The sequence below is a fragment of the Amblyomma mixtum genome, chromosome 3 (genome assembly GCF_055824585.1).
Source record: "Amblyomma mixtum isolate Tamu chromosome 3, ASM5582458v1, whole genome shotgun sequence".
Lineage (NCBI taxonomy): Eukaryota > Metazoa > Arthropoda > Arachnida > Ixodida > Ixodidae > Amblyomma > Amblyomma mixtum.
Window position 1 is genome coordinate 131,946,181 of NC_143014.1, and position 20,091 is coordinate 131,966,271.

Genomic DNA, 20,091 nt, shown 5'->3' on the forward strand with positions numbered 1-20,091 from the left:
TGCTACAGTATCAAGCTCAACCAACTACACACACTCTTTTCAAAAGCACAAAACAATAGTAGAAAAACAAAAACTTCCCTTCAGAACATGCATACATGAAGACTACAATCAGCTAATTACAATGCAGGAACTAAACGCAGTACTAACATCCGGTAAAAAGACAGCACCAGGCCCAGACAATATACATTATGCCATGCTTGCTCACCTCTCTGAGACTACCATAGAAGCTCTCCTAAAATTTTTCAATAAAATATGGATGAGTGGAGAAATCCCCCAAGCATGGAGAGAAGCAATCATTGTACCCTTTCTAAAACCTGGCAAACCACCAACTAGTCCCACTAGTTACAGGCCAATAGCACTCACTAGCTGTATAGCAAAATCATTCGAAAGCATTCTAAACATCAGACTAACCTTCATACTTCAGTCCCGGCAACTTTTAGATATACACCAATGCGGGTTTAAAAAGACATGTTCCACAACTGATCACCTTGTTCGCTTTGAGAACACAGTCCGGGAAGCGTTCATCCACAAGCAACACTGTATCGGGGTTTTCTTCGACCTGGAGAAGGCTTACGATACCACGTGGAGGTTCGGTATCCTCCGTGACCTAGCGGACCTAGGTATCCGCGGCAGGATGCTGAGCTGTTTGAACGACTTCCTAACCAACCGCACGTTCCGAGTCCGCCTAGGCGCAACCTTCTCCAACACTTTTATTCAAGAAACTGGCGTACCCCAGGGGTGCATCCTCAGCACGACCTTATTCATAATCAAAATGAACTCAATAGGCAAAGTAATCCCAAAATCCATAATGTACTCAGTTTACGTAGATGACCTCCAAATAGCATGCACGTCTTCCAGCATACCTACCTGTGAGCGACAGATACAAATAACAATAAATAAACTGGCCACCTGGGCAGATAGAAACGGATTTAGATTTTCTCCTCAGAAAACAGTAGCGGTTCTATTCTCTTTGAGACGAGGCCTACAGGCCGACCCCACACTATATCTAAACCAGACCCCATTACCTGTCAAACAAGAGCATAAATTTCTAGGGGTAACTTTTGATAAAAAGCTCAGTTTCTTGCCACATATAAACAGCCTAAAGAAAAAAGCTTCCCAGGCCCTCAATGTACTGAAACTACTGTCAAGAAAACGCTGGGGGTCTGATAGGGCATGCCTGTTACACATATACCGTTCTCTGGTTCGCTCTAAGTTAGACTATGGGTCCATCGTATATGGCTCAGCAAGACCATCCTACATAAAACGACTGGATCCTATCCACAATCTTGGTTTAAGGTTGTCTTCAGGTGCTTACAGAACTTCACCAATAGCAAGTCTGTATGTGGAAACGAATGAACCTTCCTTAGAAGATCGAAGAACTGCACTAACTTGTACATACATCCTCAAAATCCTTTCACAGCCCAAACATCTCTGTTACCCAATTGTCACGAAATGCCCATCCCGAATGCTCTTCAACAACAAGCCCCATGCAATTAAGCCGTTGCTCTTGCGCTTCGAAGAAAAATGTCAAACTCTGAACATACTAAATGAAATCAAAAATATTGCCCCAAGACACGAAGCGCTACCACCGTGGTACACTCTCCCCACAGTGTGTGACGTCACACTAACACGCTTCAGTAAAACCTGTACGCCACACGACCACATAATACAAGAATATCTGGCACTACAAGAAAAATACAGAAATTACACTGCATTTTATACTGACGGGTCAAAAACTCATGCTCATGTAGGAAGCGCAGTAATACAAGGAAAAAATGAAAATGCAGTACGACTGCCCTCATGTGCTACAGTTTTCACCGCGGAGTGTTATGCTATTAGTGTTGCGGTACAGAAAATAACAAATGAAAACATCAAAAATAGCATCATTTATACAGATTCACTGAGCGTCCTTACAGCATTAAACTCCAAAAATGCCACAGAGCCACTGATTGGAAGCATCATACACAATATAGTAAAGGTCACAACACGAAAACATGTTATAAAATTCTGCTGGGTTCCCAGTCACGTTGGCATTAGGGATAATGAGAGAGCTTACACGTGTGCTGCACAAGCCAGAGCCATGGAGGTGAAACATGTGGGTTTGCCTCCGAGGGATTACATGAAGTTAGTGCATAGCAAACTAAGAGCCAAATGGCAAGCTTCTTGGGAAAATGAAAGAAACAACAAGCTGCATACTGTAAAGCCTATTTTGAAAGAATGGAAATCATGCCGTCATAAAGAACGTTTTATCGAAGTAATTTTATGTCGTTTACGCATAGGCCACACACACATCACCCATAACTTCTTATTAACAAAAAAAGACAAACCTGTGTGGGAAATGTGTGGTGAGGAGCTCACAGTGAATCACATTTTAATCTCTTGTTCGCATCTCGAAGAACTTCGAAAGAAAATTTTTACGGTATTTTACAATGAACACATTCCATTTCATCCCGCATTACTTTTAGGCGAGCAAACACTCGTCGAGTTTTCACTTGTTTGCAAGTTTCTAAAGAAAGCCAATGTTTTAAATTTAATATAATGTAACTTCTATACACTTAACATAACATCATCTAACCTTGTGTTTGGCGCATGATAGCCATAGTTGCTTATGCGCCATAAAACCCCATATAACTAACTAACTAACTAACTGACATCCACTTCCGACATTTCGACTAGCCAAGTGTGGCTGAAAATGATGGTTTCGAAAATGACGTAAACTCAGATTACGCGTCAAGGCCTTTTAATAAAAATGATAGGAGCCCAAGGTAAATGCAGTCCTGTAAACACGTGCACACGCATTCGAACATGTCATGCAAGCACGCGGGGAAATGTACCATTGTGTGTGCACAGTCTGGTAGTTCAGTGAGCAGGTGAATCTGTACCAACACATTCATCACTCTGTTCCTCAGTAGGTCGCTGAAACACGTGCATGCACTCTAGTAGTGTGCATCCCTGATGCAGGATGCAGCATTCTGGTTGTGGGTATAGTGAGTGACCATCTGCCATTTGCTGCTCTGGGTGCCTGATAAGAATTTATCCTAAAATAATATGACAGGCAATATAATGTGTTACAGCTACAGCGATGCAATGGTTGGAATGTCAGATGCCAAAGGCAGATGTGCACATCATGCCTCTTTGTGGCTGAGGAAGGAGCTTACTCTGTCGGGTGGAGGAATGCTATACAAGGGCCACAGGGCAAAACCTTCCAACACCATTTGCTCGTATGCAGAAAATGGGAGAAGGTCGATCATGCAGAGGAACGGAGTGTGACAAGGGATGTAACCACCCAAGAAGGCAACCTCCAAGGACCTTGCTAACAAGCTAGGCCTTGTTACTTGCAAATGGGCTTGACGAGGCTCTTGGACATATAGGTCTAGCCATACCCTTACTGAGAAGACTCTAAACTCACCCCTGTACTTTTAATAAAATAACTAGTGCTGGTAGAATTTTTGCTCATGCTCTACAAATAAAAGTGCCATTCTCATGCTCATTATCCATGAACACCTTTTACCTTTGCACATAAAGGCTGCTTAGCTGAGCTATTTCACATGTTACAGAATGTTATCATTGTTTTCAAAGCTTTGCGGCCATTGGGTTATAGAACTAAGGAGTATGTATAACAAATTGCTCTTTTTTTATTTTTGTTCCTTTTTAAGGTCCACCATATTTGCAAGCAACACCTCCTCTCTGCCCATTGCAGACATTGCTAGCAGCACATCAAGGAAGGATCGTTTTGGTGGACTTCATTTCTTCAATCCTGTGCCAGTGATGAAGCTTCTAGAGGTTGGTTACTCTCAGCTCAGTGCAATGTGTTGGGATATCCCTGCTTATTTACATTTATTTTTGCATGTCCTGTCAGTGTGAAAAGCAGCAGCTCGCTGTCATGTTTTCGTTAATATGCATGCAGCAAAGTAACCATGGCAGTAAGTACATATTGTACAGTATGTCTGCAGGATGACGCCCTCTGTTTGGTATTCGTATTCGTACACAGTATTCGTTGCCAAAATGGAAAAATAAATGAAGTGACGCACCGGTGACCCATGACGCTGTGAACGTGTTAAACCCCATAAACCAAACCAAACCATCATTTTCATGTAAATTTTACTTTCTTACACCTCGCATATTTTGCATGAAAAAATTGCCTCAGACCTATCAGAAGCAGCCATCTTTCCCGTGGTAACGAAAGAGTTAAGGGTAGCAGGGTTTTATTTTATAAAACATTACACAAGCTCAAACTGATCCACTGTAGTATAAAGCAACTTCAAAATATACCAGTTGGCAACAACAGCCATGGCCCCCAGTGTGTTATATTACTTTGCTAACCAATCACTGCAGTAAACGAAACATTTTAACTACAAATCATGCTTTTATGTTGAAGCTACATGCCACGACGATATGCATACTTAAAAATGACGTAGGGCTCTACGCGCGCATTTGAGTTAGGAATTGTAATTTGAAGTTATCATCTCTAAGCCCCTCCCCCTGGCAGCGGTGGCCATTTTGAAGCAGCCTGAGTGACGTCATAGACTTGCAGCGTTGTCTGCTACAAAACTGAGTGCGCGCACACAGCCGGCGTAGAGCAGAGCATGCGCCTACTCAAGTCCGGCCGTGGCACATTGTGGTGAAGTTACCAAGACCGAGCTGAAGCTAGACAGAAAAGGGAAGGACACAGGCCTTTGTTGCCTGTGTCCCCCTCCAACTGCTCCAATTGCTGCACCAAATAAGCTCATATTTTGTCCAGTTGTTCCGCAATGGATAGAGAACAATATGCAATAAACAGCTTGAGTCTGAGAAATGGTCTCAGAAAGTGGGAGAAATGGGAGCGACAACAGATCGGCTGCAGAGAAGCATCGTGTGCGACCATGTCCAGAACACAACTGGGTCACTGCAGTTGCTGCGGCAGTTCTTGTACCGAGAAATATCACGTGACTGCTCTTTATGGACCCCCCCCCCGGCTCGTCCTGTCCGACGGCGCCGCGGCTTCATCATCATCATCATCAAACTGACTACATCCACTCCAGGGCAAAGGCCATTCTCATGTCTCTCGAATTAACCCTCTCCTTTGCCAGCTGCAGCCGCCCTATCCCCGCGAACTTTTTAATCTCATCCGGCCACCTAACTTTCTGCCACCCCAGCCATGCTTGCCTGCTCTTAGAATCCACTCCATTACACTTAAAGACCAGCGGTTATCTTGCCTTCGCATTACATGCCCTGCCCAAGCCCATTTCTTCCTCTTGATTTCGGCTAGGATGTCATTAGCCCGCATTTGCTCCCTTATCCACTTCGCCCGTTTCCGGTCTCTTAACGTTAGACCTATCATTTTTCTTTCCATAGCTCGTGGCATTGTCCTTAACTTAAGCTGAACCCTTTTCGTTAGTCTCCACTTTTCTGCCTCGTAGGTGGGTATCATACAGCTGTTGTATACTCTTTTCTCTTGAGGGATTCATGATCTGAGAGAACCTGCCATATGCGCTCCACCCCATTCTTATTATTCTAGTTATTTCCCTCTCACGATCTGGATCAGCGGCCACTACCTGTCAAAAGTAGATATATTCCCTACCACTTCCAGCACCTAGCTACCAATTGTAAACTGCTGTTCCCATGCGAGACTGTTGAACATTACTTTGGTTTTCTGCGCCTTAATTCTAGGACCCATCGTTCTGCTCTGCCTGTCTAACTCATTGATCATGTTTTGCAGCTCATCTCCTGAGTGACTTAGCAAGGTAATGTCATCAGCGAATCGTAGTTTACTTAGGTATTCTCCATTAACTCTTACCCACAACTGTTCCCAATCCAGGCCTCAGAACACCTCTTGTAAACAGGCGATGAATAGCATTGGTGAGATCGTGTCTCCCTACCTGCCACCCTTCCTTATTGGGATTTTATTGCTGACTTTATGAAGGATTATGGTAGCTGTGCAGTCATTATAGGTATCTTCCAGTATTTTTACATAAGACTCTTCTGCACCCTGATTCCACAATGCCTGCATGACTGCTGAGGTTTCCACTGAGTCAAATGCTTTCTCGCCACAACTTACCTTCCACTAAACCCTACTTTGAGACTTCCACACAAAGCATGGAGCAACAGCGAAGTGGGTGCTTCATAGAGGACTTGGACGCTAGCATCAAAGCACTGTGCTACTGTGAGCTAGTGCGCAAGGTGGGCGTATGTTGAGAGAGTGTTCAGTGTAGCTGCTTATCTCTTCATGAGGAAATGTGGGAAAATTAGCGATGACAGCTTATAAAACCGGCTCGTCTTGAACATTAACATGTGACAAGATATCAAGCAAGAAGCAGCAGGTCATTGTAGTCTGAGTAAATTTTTGTTATGGCAATAAAAGTTGGAAGGAAAATAATGAAATAGTAGTCATTACTTTTCTGTACTCGTTCATTTACTTCTCTGGGGCTGTGATTGACCTCTGTAATCAGTTACATTTCAGATGCATTTCAGATGGAGAATTGTAATTGTAATAGTTATTTCCTGTAACCTGTTTGAGACTGATGAGTAGGCGCCTGACAGTGCAACAGCCATGTATACACCTTTATAACCTAAAAGACGAGAGCTCCAGGCCTGCTTGATTGTGGCACGGTCATATTCACACGTCTCGAGTTGGGAAGCGGCTGCTTCTGAAACAAGTTCCTCTAGTGAAACGGATTGCAAAGCACCAAAATGACATATTCAATAGGAAGGTGTGGCAAATCAGTTATAAAAGATCTTCGAGCTCTTAAAAGTGCCAGCTACTCCAGTTAGATTTGTTTTTGGACAAATGTATAAGGGTTGCTTGTCTGTCTGTGGCTGTAAATATACAGGTTGTGAGAATTCCTGAGACAAGTGAAGACACATTCCAGAAAATGCAGGCCTGGGGCAAGGCACTTGGCAAGACAACTGTTATATGCAAGGTGAGAAGTTTTGATATTGGAGGCATGGTTTATTTAAAAGGTGGTTTGTTTGTGGAGCTTGGCATTGCACCACGGAACACAAAAACATCAAAGGAAAGAGAAAGATGCTGCAGCGTGCTAACCAAAGAGGTTGGAGCATAATACAGGCCTGTTTTTAAACCTCTGTGGCAATATTTAATGGTTGTGAGATTGATGGCTGGTTAACAGTGCAGCTTGCATGGGCCAGCTTCACAAGGAGGCTATTTGTTTACAGGGAAAAGCTGTTTGGAGTCTTATATTAATGCAATAACTTCAAAAACTTGTGATGAGCTGCAGCAAGGGTGCTGAGATATATTTTAACGTGACAGGACTTAAGGCCCCGTTCACCTGAAAATCTGGTGTCGGCATTGTGAGTGAAAAATCCCAAGCGTGGCTCTAGCAGGTGATCCCTAGAGAGCAGCCTGGGAGGCAGGTGGGCCACCTAGGTCGTGTGACCTTGCGGCATCATCACAACCTGCCCACCGTGGGTGCAGCTAAATTAATGATTGGTCGCCTGGGAAGAGAAACCTGGGCCTCGCAAGGCCCACTGCTGGGAGCACGTGCCATTTCGTGGCAGTGGCGCATCGCGTAACCGCTGTGCCACTATGCCAGGAGGGGTATGAGGACTCCCAGGAATCTATGAATGTAAAGTAGAGAATGACCTTCTGCATATATGGGAATTAGGTCAATTAACCCTTTATGCTATCATGTCATACCCTTAAGGCGGAGCTTAAATGACCCTTCCAATTTTTTTTTAGCTTGCTTGTTTGTCTGTTCGTTTGCTTCACCATACTGCAGGCTCAGTAAAGAGCCCTGGCAGGAGGGCCACATAGTGAACAGTTATAAAAAAGTGCAAAAGATAACATCAGCACAAGCAACAAGTCAATGGATGGCCTGTTCTTTATTGCTAAAGTGGTGATAATGTCAAGCTCTCTGTCAAACCAAGCTCTCTGGAGACCTTGTGCACCAGCTTTGAGTGTGAAAATATGTACTTAATATTTTCTAGCACTGTATGCACATTTTATCTGTTGCGTATTTTACAGGATACGCCAGGATTTATTGTAAACAGGCTCCTGGTTCCAACTATGCTAGAGGCAGTACGGATGCTGGAGCGAGGTACGCACAAGAAAAATTCTAACACCTTTCTTTCTCTCGCACACTCACTCTCCTTCGAGGTAAGAAATATGTAGTGACTTAGAGCTGCACTTTGTGTACATCTCTCAAGCGTTAGTTGCAGTTTGCATTGTCTGTTTTGGTACGAGGCAGTTCTTTGTTAAGCATGCTGTTTTAAATGGTTAAAAAAAAAAAAAGTCTTTTTGACTTAAAGCCGCCGCGGTGGCCCAGTGGCTATGGTGCTCGGCTGCTGGCCCGAAAGACGCGGGTTCGATCCCGGCCGCGGCGGCTGAATTTCTTTGGAGGAGAAATTCTAGAGACACGCGTGTACTGTGCGATGTCAGTGCGCATTAAAGAACCGCAGGTGGTCGAAATTTCCGGAGCCCTCCACTACGGCGTCTCTCATAGCCTTAGTCGCTTTGGGACGTTAAGGACGTTAAACCCTATAAACCAAACTAAACCATCTTTTTGACTTAAGACATACACAGCTGAGAAAGTCTTATTACCAAGTAGAGGACTGTCAGGGTGTTCGGAATGTTGATCATCCATGTAGTTACAATGTATTGTCTACTGATCACCCCTGAACACTCGCAAAAATTAAACCAGGCAGAGTGAATGTACCATGCAATGAGCAAACCCATCGGGAGAAATGTTGTGGATGCACAGCGAAAGAAAAGACCCAGTAGATACCATCAAAAGGGCATTTATGCAATAGGTTCCTGGTAGTAGTCCTGTTATAGGAATTCCAATGGCAGATCCAGAGCAGTCTGCCCACTCCATGACAGGGTGCGTGAATCTGACGCGAGAACTTTCTCCTCAAATCAGCATTTGGAATTACTTATGCTCGGGCTGGAGCAAGCCAGGGTAGCTGCACAGGGTGTTTCCCACGACACTTCTGCATGGCTGCATGTGCGTCTCAGTGGAGCTATCTGCTTTGGGTTTCTTTTCTGGATGAATGAAAACAATTAACAAAGGGCTGAACTTTCGCATATTTCCGTACCGGTTGCTAAGCTCAACTTTTCAGTGCACGCTGTAGACATGGAGCTCTTTTCATGGCTGTGTTGAGGGCAGTTTGTGTTTCCTGATGAGGCAATCTTTAGTTTTTGTTTGCTTCTTTATCTGCTGTGTAGTATTATTTTTTTATCTGCTACGTATGCCACCGTGGTGGCTCAGTAGTTACGGTGCTCGGCTGCTGTCTCAAAAGGCGCGGGTTCAATCCCAACTGTGGCGGTCACATTTTGATGGAGGCGAAATGCTAGAGGCCCGTGTATACTGTACGATGTCAGTGCATGTTCAAGAACCCCAGCTGGTCGAAATTATCCAGAGCCCTCCACTGCACCATCACTCATAGCCTGAGTCACTTTGGGGCATTAAAACCTCATGAACCATAAACCTATCTGCTACGTATTGAAGATGTCCAGGGTGAGAGGGAAGCAGAGTGCTGCTAAGCAAAGCATGCTACAGATTTCTGGTTGAATGTGCCAATTTTGGTGGAGCAATTTTGACTGTTCTACAGTCAAAGCTTAGCAGTCACTCCAAATCTGCCATGGGAGCACAGTCCTTGCTCCTGATCTGCCAGTAAAATGGCGTTTGCTTGAAACAAGTGAAAAAAAGTTGATCTGGACATGCCCGGCAGCCATCTTTGGAATTCATTGTTATTGTTTGTGCTGCTGTTCTTGGTGCTGTGCATACAACTCTTGCTTTCATTAACTTTTTGGTACTGGCCGTTTTTTTTTTATACGTCTGCCTTGCATTGTTACCAGTTTTTGTGGCATTCTTGCTTCTTTTGTAACCTCCCTTTTAAAGCTGCATGCCCTTTGCAGTCTCTGTACTTTTCTTCATTCAAAGCCTTCCCTTTCGTGGCATTCATTCCTTCCATCCGTCACACTCTCATCACCACTTTTTTGCAGTTTTGTGTTTTAATTATGTTTGTTTGGCATCTCTGGTGCATCCTGCATCTTGTTGAGTATGATAAAGGCCGCCACTATAATGATCAGACAGTGCTGCTGCCTGCATATACCCTGTATGAACATGGCCAAACTTGTCTGGATCTATAGGTTCAGCCACAGATGCCTTTTAGCTGCCAAAAACATCACTTGTCATATTCTGGGGTAGAGACGTTCAAACCTGGGCATGAGACTAGCAAATTTTGGTCTGTAGCATTGGAATGCTGCGGGGCCCTGCAACACCCGAGGCAAAACAGGCATCACATTGGAAGTTTTGCCTCAGGTGATCGTGTTGAGTTGGGTTTTATGACACATATGCAACTAAGGTCATCGTGATGTTGCACGGATACTGATATGAAAAGAACTTTGTAAATTGATACACACAAATGAATAATTCAATAAAAAACATTTGAAATGCAAGCTGACAAATTTTTCTCACCTCCTTTTTTTTTTTTTTTTGATTCTGCATTTCACTCTCCCAGTGACGTGGTTTGGTAGGGCCATTCAAAGCAGCCTATCTGTACACATAACAGAAGTATGCACTTCATGGTTGCCCGTTCGCTCTGCATGAGTCAATTTCATGCGAGCTGACAGCGTTGCTTCTGTGTTGACGTCAACTCTATGGGGCAACCTAGTGACTCCTTTCTGTCATGTTTATGGTCCTTCTTGATGGAACAGCGCAAAACATCAGGACAAGAGACAAGCGCTGACTTACAACTGGTTTTTATTTCGAAGAAACATTGCTTCTTATACCTTCTTCACCCTAGAATAACACCCTACCTTCTTCACCCTAGAAGAATAACCAACATGCCCAAGCTGCTGTCCTGGATGTTTATGGTGCTTGATTTTTTCAGCATGGATTACAAAGTTCTGTGGAGGAGCACTATATGCCCTGCTTGTGATTTGTTGTTGTGGTTGGGGAGGGGGGGGGTGGGGTTCTTTGTTTGGGTACTTAAAGGTGCACTGAAGAGGAATCTGAACTCGGCTTTTTGCCACGGGAACTCAATCTGCACGTTCCGAGCATTCTTAGAAACTTCGATTTATTGCCCTGTGTGGCCGATTTCCCTAATTAAATCGAATTAACGCCCGGCTCCCGCCTTTTTTTTTTTTTAATTCTCCCTCGTACGGTGGGCGGAGTCGACCAACGCGGGGAGTGCCTTTCACCCAGTCCCGTGGCGGCTTGCCGCTCTGCCATCGGCGGAGTAATACGTAGTAGTCCGTAGAAGCAAATAGTCCACGCATATTTTTATTTCTACGGGCTTATTTTGCAGTTATATTATCTGCAAATGAAACTATTTATTCGCGGAAACCTAAAAAACAAAATGAAGCGAAAGCAAAGCCTCCACGGAGCTGGCTGAAAGGCACTCCCTGCGTTGGTCGACTCCGCCCACCGTACGGGGGAGAATTAAAAAGAAAAGGCGGGAGCCGGGCGTTAATTCGATTTAATTAGGGAAATCGACCACACAGGGCAATAAGTCGCAGTTTCTAAGAATGCTAGGAACGTGTGGATCGAGTTCCCGCGGCAAAAAGACGAGTTCAGATTCCTCTTGAGTGCACCTTTAAGTGCCCTAAGTAGGCATTATTGTAGGGGGGAGGGGATCAAGTGGAATGATGTGATAAAGGAAGGAGATTGCTCCTTAAAAGTTAGTAAAAGCAAATAGTACAAATAAAACTACGAACACCACTGGTATTGAAGCCTAGACAAGTACAAAAAAGCAAAACATGTACAGCCTTCAGGCAAACGAAAAATGCGACAGAGCACAATAAAAGGAAAAACGGGAGTGCTTATATTACATCTTCTGGCAATAAGTGGTAGTCATGTATAGATTTGCAGAAGAAAAGAATGTTTGAGTATGTTGATGCAACACCATTGTTCTCAGACTTCTAAAGGATCATCTATGGGAGAGGCTCTATAGCACTGATCTATTGTGCACATCTCTTTGCTCAAGCCAGTTGTACCAACGAAAATATTGTGAAAAAGCTTTTAACGTAGGTATTTACATCTGCGCCTTAATAGAAGCCAGCCCAGTTTTTCACATATCTAAGGGAATCTTTGCGAAATTATAATTTGCAGGCACATATTGTGCCACCTGTTCCTGAATCCACTCATGCTCATTAATGCGAGTTAGGAAGTCAGGAAGGATTTTAGAACTGAATACACATGTGTGAAGTAGGGTGTTTCCTTCAACTTCAAGGGGGTTGGCTTTTCTGAAATTTCACTTTGAGGTTTAGAATGTGACTACGCTTATCGTTGTCTGATCATCCAGATGACTATGAAACCAGTGACTGTCTGGTTGCTACAGGTGGCTTGGGCTGCTGTGAGCATGCAAACCATTGGCAGTGCATCGCATCACAGCAATATATTAACAGTGGAATGAAAGATACAAGCATAAGGCAAAGGTTTCCACTAGTGTCTGGAACCACAGGGGTCTGAAAGTCTCTGCCTCATGATCGTAGCTTCCACTGCACTGCAAACAAGTTGTTAGACACTGGCACCAATGCTCTCTGCAGGGTCCTGGATTGTGTAAATAAGTATGGCTAACCTTTTGAGTAGAGGGTTTTTAGGCACCTCTACTGGTGGTTATTGCGTCATTCTTTTTAGGGTTTTTTGAGGGGGTCATGTATGCTGGCACAGTGCGAAGGGTTAGCACAATTTAACATACTGATTATAATTTAGAAAATCTGCGATGCACTGTCAGTATTTGCCCCAACCATCGTGTGGCCAACTGACATCACTCATGCAATAGCTGTTACTATTTGAAAACCACTTTTGTGAGGTGATGCGGCCAGTGCCAGGAGCTGGGCTTTTCGAGCAAATTAAAATGTTACAAACCTCGATGTAGGTACTACGATTGACTCTGAAAGCATTGTGATATCCCAATCTGTCTTTCTTTAGGGCCTCTAACCAACAACTTCATGATGGAAGCTAGGTACATCGGAACTTTCAGTAATAAAGGAATTAAAGAAACTTTTGGTAGTGAAAATTAATCTTCCACAATGATGGCTTTGTGACTTCACTGCTGTGCGGGAAAAAAAAAATTCAGGACATGAAACAAAAATGTTGTTGCATTTGACCAAAGTTTTATGTGCAGCCTTTATTTTATTTGATACTGTTCCAATATAATATAAATTCAGTTAGATTTACCATAGTTGGCAAAATGTAACATAATGATGGCTGTGGGCATCATTATTTTGAGGTTTGTCTGTAAAGTAAAGGCATAAAGGCCAGTATGGCTTTGGCAAAAAATTTTTGCCACGCAAACTTCAGCTCGTAACTAGTCAGGATTTATCATCTTTTTTTCTGCATTTTTGCTGTCATTACCCCAGCATCTCTGAAGTCAGGGTACCAGCTTTTATATGCGTTTGTCATAAAAGTCTCAAATCTTCTGCATGAACCATGTTACAATTTTTGTCACCTTGTTGCCGTTGCTAAATGATGTTTCTTTGGGTAAAGTTACAAGTATAAATTGGTAGATGCTAGCTCTTGGCTGTAAGGGGGATGGCCTAAAACCTTGAATCTTGCCTTCACTTGAATTTTGTCAGAATAGACACATCTGAAATGTGTATTAGCAGTGCTTCTGTGTGGGGTATGGGGCAGGTGCATTGCTTTTAATGCAGAAGTATATAAAACACTGATGAGGGTTCTGTTTGGCATGTTGGACATTGCCAAATTTTGTAACTAAATTTTGCCCATAGTTATCAATGACATTTTGTTGCATGTAGAGAAATTAGTAGGTGACATTATAATCAACAACCTTTACTTGCATTTAATTGCTTCAAAACCTACATTTGCTGTGTACATTTGAAGAACCTTTTTTTTTTTTTACTGACTTTTAGGTGATGCCAGTGCACAAGATATAGACACTGCCATGAAGTTGGGTGCTGGTCACCCAATGGGTCCTTTGGAATTGGGGGACTATGTTGGTCTTGATGTCACCAAGTTTATCATTGATGGTAAGCAGGAGGCATTCTTGACTTTTACAGCACAGTGCATTTCTGTCTAGCAGCAAGAAGCAAGGAGTTGTGATGAAGTAGTGGCTCTTTCTTTCTTCTGCTTTAAGGGACACTAAAAGAAAGCATTAAGTCATGCCAGATTGTTAGGATAGTGCCGCAGGATGGCAGATATATCACTTCTGCCTTAACCGGAGCTTTGATAAGCAAGAAAATAGCGTAAATTGAAAGACTAGAAGCAATACCTTTGCCAGTTCCAGTACCAGTGCCCACTGGCATACATCTTCTATATTTCCTACCAGCGCTACAGGAGACCAGGCAGAGAAGAAATGGACAAACACAGTGCTGAGCCGCATTAATCATTTCTTCTCTGTAACTTGTAGCACTGGTTGTAAATATGGAAGTCTACCAGCTTGCCCAGTCTGCTGTTCTACTTCATGCTGCTTCTGCTGGCCAGGACTCTGTGAGGCACATCATTGAGCATCCTGCGGAGTTGTTTGGTCAATATAATCTTTATTCTATATAATGAGCCTGTATTTCCGCAACAAGACAAAAACTGTGCAGCAAGTTCTGCTTTCCTTACTTAGCAGAATCAGTGTTGGTAATCTACTGTGCTGAGCTTCAGTGAGATTGGGCTGACGTGGGCACTCATGTTCGCAACACAGCAGCCAGACTCCAGCATCCAAAGTTTGTACTTGTTGAACTTTGCAGAGGCAGTTGGGCAGCCAGTTTGGTTGCCTCAAGCAGAACTTTGCCCCAGGAAATGCTCATTGCTGTTTATAATTGTGATGGCTTCTTTAATTTTGAGAATGACTTTGTGGACTCATGCATTATTGAAGGCTTTAAATTAAAGCCAGCAAGTGTATTGAAAGCCACATGAAAGTATGAGGATGAAAAGCCTTGCTGGCTTTCTGTGTACTAATTCTGCCCGTAGGGCACTTTGTTGGTCCCAGATCACTGAAGTCTTATCTGGTGGCCCTGGCAAGAGTTTCATCTCCGAATGCAGTGGTGAAGTCCATTGCCATAAGAACGTTTTCACTAAAAGTGCAAGGCAGCTGATGCTTTTTATGCCTTTGTTTTCCACTGCTTTGTCGTATCAGTTTAAGGACTGTCCTCCTCTAGCTGTTGCACCCCAGAGTCTTTGAGAGTTGCAGAGGCTAATGTGCCCTTATATCATTATGTGACAGTTATTCCACATTGCATTGGGGATCAAAATGAAGGAATAAAACTGGGAACCTCTCCACTGCAAAGTTATCTTTTGCGTGGAAAAAATAATGGGAGAGTTCTCAAATTACAATCTACTAGAGTAGCCTGACTTAATGTTTGCATTCAGTGTCCTTTTGACACAGATTTTTTCGCTCAATCAGTACCTCACTTGTTTCTTCCAAACAGTGTGGCTCATATGGCATGGGTGGAAAAAATAGTGGTGTTATTATATGCTGATATTTAAACCAAAGGAAGATGCTCATTTAAACGTCTTGCTGCCTAGCAATGTAGGTGTGTGTAGTAGAACAAATGCAAATGGGCAGCAGTTGTCAGTTGTGCCTCTGGTTGCTTCTGGGCACGTAATGGTGGTACATACTTTTGAAGCGTTAAAGTGTAGACACCTAATTTTGGTTGCATGTTTTATTCATTGTAATGATGCATAAGACATTAGTATACACAGATTGCCACGTGGTATTTTCCCACGGTGGCTAAATAATTTATAATTTAATTTCTTCTTCCATGCTCTTACAGTGTATTTCAACAATTGTACAGATGACTTTTATGTCAAAGATGGGTATAGATCACGTGAGGCAAGAAAAACGAGTATAATCGCTGATACGGCATTTGTTGTCGTGGCTCTTGAAGCAAGCTGCCTTAAGCGTTGCAGTGAATTGAAACGATGCATCAGCGATTATATTGCTTTTTTTTTCATGCCTCATGTGACCTAAACCAACCTTTGATGTCACAACCATCATTCAGTTGTTAAAACTGAAACCGAAACAGTGTCAGAGAAGAAATTGCATTATAAATTATTAGTGGTCATAGGGGCATACTACAGTGTGATCCATGTACAGTCAGGCCAGAATTAAACACAAACATGGATGTGCCATACTTTTCTACTTTAGAGTGAAATATTCCTTTACGTCTGGTTTATGATGTACTCTTCAGCAGACCGTTTACCCAGAAACATGAATCAGGCTAGTTATACACTGCAGCTAAAAGTACACAGGTGAAATATTTTGTTTTGTCCGGGAACCATCCGGAAGGTGGTTACCGTGGAACGGGGATGGGAGAGTATGGCGAGAGCTGAGGAGCGTTTCACAGCGGAAGCTGCTATGAAACATGCCACCCCAGGAGAGGGTCATGGGTGGTGCTGTGTGCTTAGAGCTGCGAACTGGAGAGGAGAGCTAATCGAAAAACAAATGTGTGTGTAAAGCTAAAAAGAGCACCCTAGAACTACACAGGTATGAAGTCGCCCTCATATTCTCTACCTTAATATATTGTAAAGTATAAATACTATAAGGGGGGACGCTCTGTTCAAATCATGAAAATCGCGTAAAAACTTTGGAAGACCGCAGATTTGGAATCTAAAAGGTTTTTTCAATCACACCCCAAAAAATTTCCACCGGAAACAACCATAAGGTGATCCTAAAAAAATGTTTTGTGACTATGGGTAGCAAAAAAACTGGCTGAAATCAGTGCAAAAATGGCCAACTTCCGAGTGAGATGCCTCCGCTTCTGCTCGGCCACTTGCAACAAGTTCTCCTCCCGTTAGAACCACACGTCTACGATAAAAAATAAATGCAAGAACATTAAAAATGTGGCAGCCTCTATAGAGCCACTGTCATGAACAGCCATCAAGTGTTCGGGCAACTTCAGTGCCAGTTTTCTGAAAAGTGTTTTTTGACCCAGCTGCTCTACTTGCAGAAAGTGTAGAACGACTATTGCTTGATGGTTTTCCATGAGGTTTGTTGTTATATTTCTTGATAAGTTCTTTATGCAGTGACGTTCCTACATTTTTAAATTACTTAACTTTTTTTTTACTCTGCAACTACTTTTGACCTGACGATAATGAGGGCATTATATAAGCATGGATGTGATGTTGTTTATAGGAAAAATAAAGTTGATAAAAATATTTGGAGAATATCACTGCATGAACCATTCCTTTAGCTAAAAATTAAGAGCGTCTTTATGCTCCTACCGTGTTTTGTTGTGATGCCAGTCTTCCAATGAAGCACATAAAAATTTAAACTCTCTGCTCGCTGAACTGTCATGCAGTCACTACTCTGTCATCTGCTGCAAGTGCACATGACTCGTGGCGGTTCTGTGAATCACAGAAACAAATGCAGCAGTAGATGTGTCATTGCCCTGTGAGCATTTATCGCTTGTGTTCTGTATGCTATCTTTCTACATCACAGCCTGCAGACACCATAACTAAAACTGCAGGCAGAAAACTGTGCTGTTGTAAATTATTTAATACACACTGGGGCATATTGCCTCCATTTCTGTCATCCTTAAGGCCTTGCACATTGTGACCAACAAAAAACGGTCCAGAAATTTGCTATCTCTGCCTCAAGAAATGCGATATGCAAGCAACCATAACTGCTTGTTGGCCATGTTATGCCACCCTTGTAGATGTTTGGATTCTTGGGTGGCTATGGCAAGCACATTTCAATACATGGTAGGCTAGAGGGTCATCAGAGTTGCATTAATTTAATCATGATTAGTGCAGTGTACCTATAATTTCTCTTGAATAAATGAGAAAACCTTTGCTTTCATATTTTGTCCAGGTTGGCACCAACGCTTTCCGGAAAACCCACTCTTCAAGCCATCAGCACTGCTGGACAAGCTAGTACAAGAAGGAAAGCTTGGAGTCAAGACTGGGGAGGGTTTCTACAAACATAGCAAGAAGTAAAGCAGAAAGTATATACTGCTGAGACAGGAAATAAAAACAAAAATGAGCATGTATTTTAGCTAAGAGAAAAATAAATATACATTTTATAAGCAGCCATGTTCTGTGGATCAGGTTAGTGGTCTGCCATGTCTCCTGCATGTACAGTCTTTGTCAGAAGTAACCAGGCTGCAGGTTTTTCTTCTCAGTCGTATATTAAAGCTATTATGCTAGCCCTCAAGCTCTAAATCTCTATATGGTAAGAAGAACCCCTGTTCTCACCTTCAAATAACTTTTTGATCTTTAGGAAAGCCGTGAGGGCTTTGTTATACGAATGACAAGCAAACCATGGAGCCTGGTTACTTTTGACAAAGACTGTACATATGGCCTTGTTTTGTAGGTGGAGAAACAAAAATGAAAGAAGTAAAAGAGGTCTCAAGGTAGAAAATTTGAATGTACACTCGAGAGGATTGCTGGCATTTGTAAACCAAGTTACACTTTTCGGAAAAGAGTTCTCAGAGCATTGACGTTACTCACTGTAACATTACGAGTGCCAAACTGTTTGTGTGTGTTAGGACACATAAGGTGAGTGGTGGCACAAGTGTTAAGTGCATTTTCAAAACTGTGTGTAAACCATTTTTGTGAAGAAAGGTTTACAGCTCAATGAAGTGTCAGTGTTGAGGCAGAATACAGAGCAGGACTGTGATGCCTTCCCGTCTTCCAATTCCTTTGCTTAGTCTTGGTATTGTGGTGGCTCTTTTTTTTTCAGCATGTCTCCTTATAGCATTGCAGTAACAAAAATACTCAAAACAATCTCTCTGACACAACCAAACTGCATAGAAGACATTTGAAACATCGGCGAAGCATCTGCTGAAAGAACATTGCAATCCGAGAACGTGCGAGCAAAGAAAAGTGTACCTGAAGCAGTCACCTGTAAAATGAATTTTTTGTGGGAACCTGCATGTAGTCTGTATTGAAAACAGTGTTGTAAAATACAAAAAACTTGTACTCTTCCATTTTCCCTGCAAACCTTAAGCGACCATTTTGCACTACTCTTTCTCTGTTATGCCTAGTGACTCGTCATAATTACTCCACACAAATCTGGCAGCTCTGTTCTGTATCTTTCCAAAACTTTTTTACGCTCTGCAATATGTATATCCCAGCACACACGGGCCTTATCGAGAAGGCTTGAGCAATGTTATGTGGAGCCAATGAAGCAAGGGAAAAAGTATAAATTTTATTCGAGTCTTTGAACAGGACGGCTCCCTTCTGCCACAGCTAGGCCACTGTTAGTTGGTGGCCTTGATCCCTTGTATCCTAGCAGCCTGGCCAGCTCTGTCTGTGAGCAACTTTTGTTGCTGCAGGTCTCAGCTGCGTCGCGCAGTCTCCAACTGCTCTCCTCTGTGGTCATTTGGCCGAAGGGGTTCTTGCTGCAGGCCCAGATGATGTGATTGAGGTTCACATCTCTCTGCAGCTTTTGCACCTTGCAGGGTATATCTCCGCATGAATTTTAGCTCGTATTGCTGGGCTTGGGATTGTGTGTGAGTGTGGAGCTGCCAGAGAATGATTGCTTGCTCTTGCATGAAATGTGCAAAAGGGAGTACCCCCCTCCCAGTAAAGCAAAGTTTTAACACTGCTGCTTTGCTAAGGGCAAGGTGCTTGCACCTGCACATGCATTTTGTCTATATGGCTGCGCTCCAGTGCAAGTGTTATCTCCGAAATTCAGTACCTGCTTTGAAGTTTTGTTTCCTTTTCATTCACAGAGCACTGTTCGAGCGCTCTAGATGTGTACTCACCTCTGCGTGTGGTTCTTGCATTCGCCAACAGGGGCATGGAGAGTTGGTAGCCAGGCAGTTAGCATGTGTTCACGCTTCTCGCATTCGTCGACGGTGCACCGAAAGTAGTGGAGTGAACTGTTGTAGCCTAGCAGTAATCATCTTGCACTCATGATGGCTGTCACGGAGATTGTGAAAACGGTAATAGCTTTCACTCTGACGAACCAATTTCTGTGCGACACGGCTGTAATGCGGAGAAGCCACCATAGTGGGCACTTGGCCCACTGCCGTTGCATGCTTGGAATCTGTGCTGGGGAAGCCAACCTAACTGGCTCTTGGGTTTTTGTGTAGCCTTCAGAATTGCTGCAAGTGCCTTCGAAATGGCACTAAAGCTTTGGAAAAAGTCTCCCTGTTTATCTAGGAAGGATCGCCTGAGTTGCTGCCCCTTCACCGACTAAAATGCACTGCTCTTACATGCGTTTTTTCATGAAATTTTGTATTGTGAATTTTGG

The 20,091-nt window shown here is 43.1% G+C and overlaps 1 protein-coding gene across 2 annotated transcripts in view; it reads left to right on the plus strand.

The window, feature by feature from the left end:
* LOC149351963 (hydroxyacyl-coenzyme A dehydrogenase, mitochondrial-like) overlaps positions 1 to 17,920 on the plus strand; it is a 31,522-nt gene extending 13,602 nt beyond the window's left edge. The window contains exons 4-8 of one of the 2 annotated variants that reach the window (XR_016290669.1): positions 3,657 to 3,783; positions 6,810 to 6,899; positions 7,961 to 8,092; positions 13,814 to 13,930; positions 17,704 to 17,920. Coding sequence is in view for 1 of the 2 variants with exons in the window: in XM_089581191.1 (XP_089437317.1) it covers positions 3,657 to 3,783; positions 6,810 to 6,899; positions 7,961 to 8,033; positions 13,814 to 13,930; positions 17,704 to 17,828 (532 nt within the window). In the remaining variant the exon portion in view is untranslated. The remainder of the gene's footprint in view (positions 1 to 3,656; positions 3,784 to 6,809; positions 6,900 to 7,960; positions 8,093 to 13,813; positions 13,931 to 17,703) is intronic. The other variant, XM_089581191.1, reaches the window with a different exon arrangement.
* Positions 17,921 to 20,091: the final 2,171 nt, after the last annotated feature.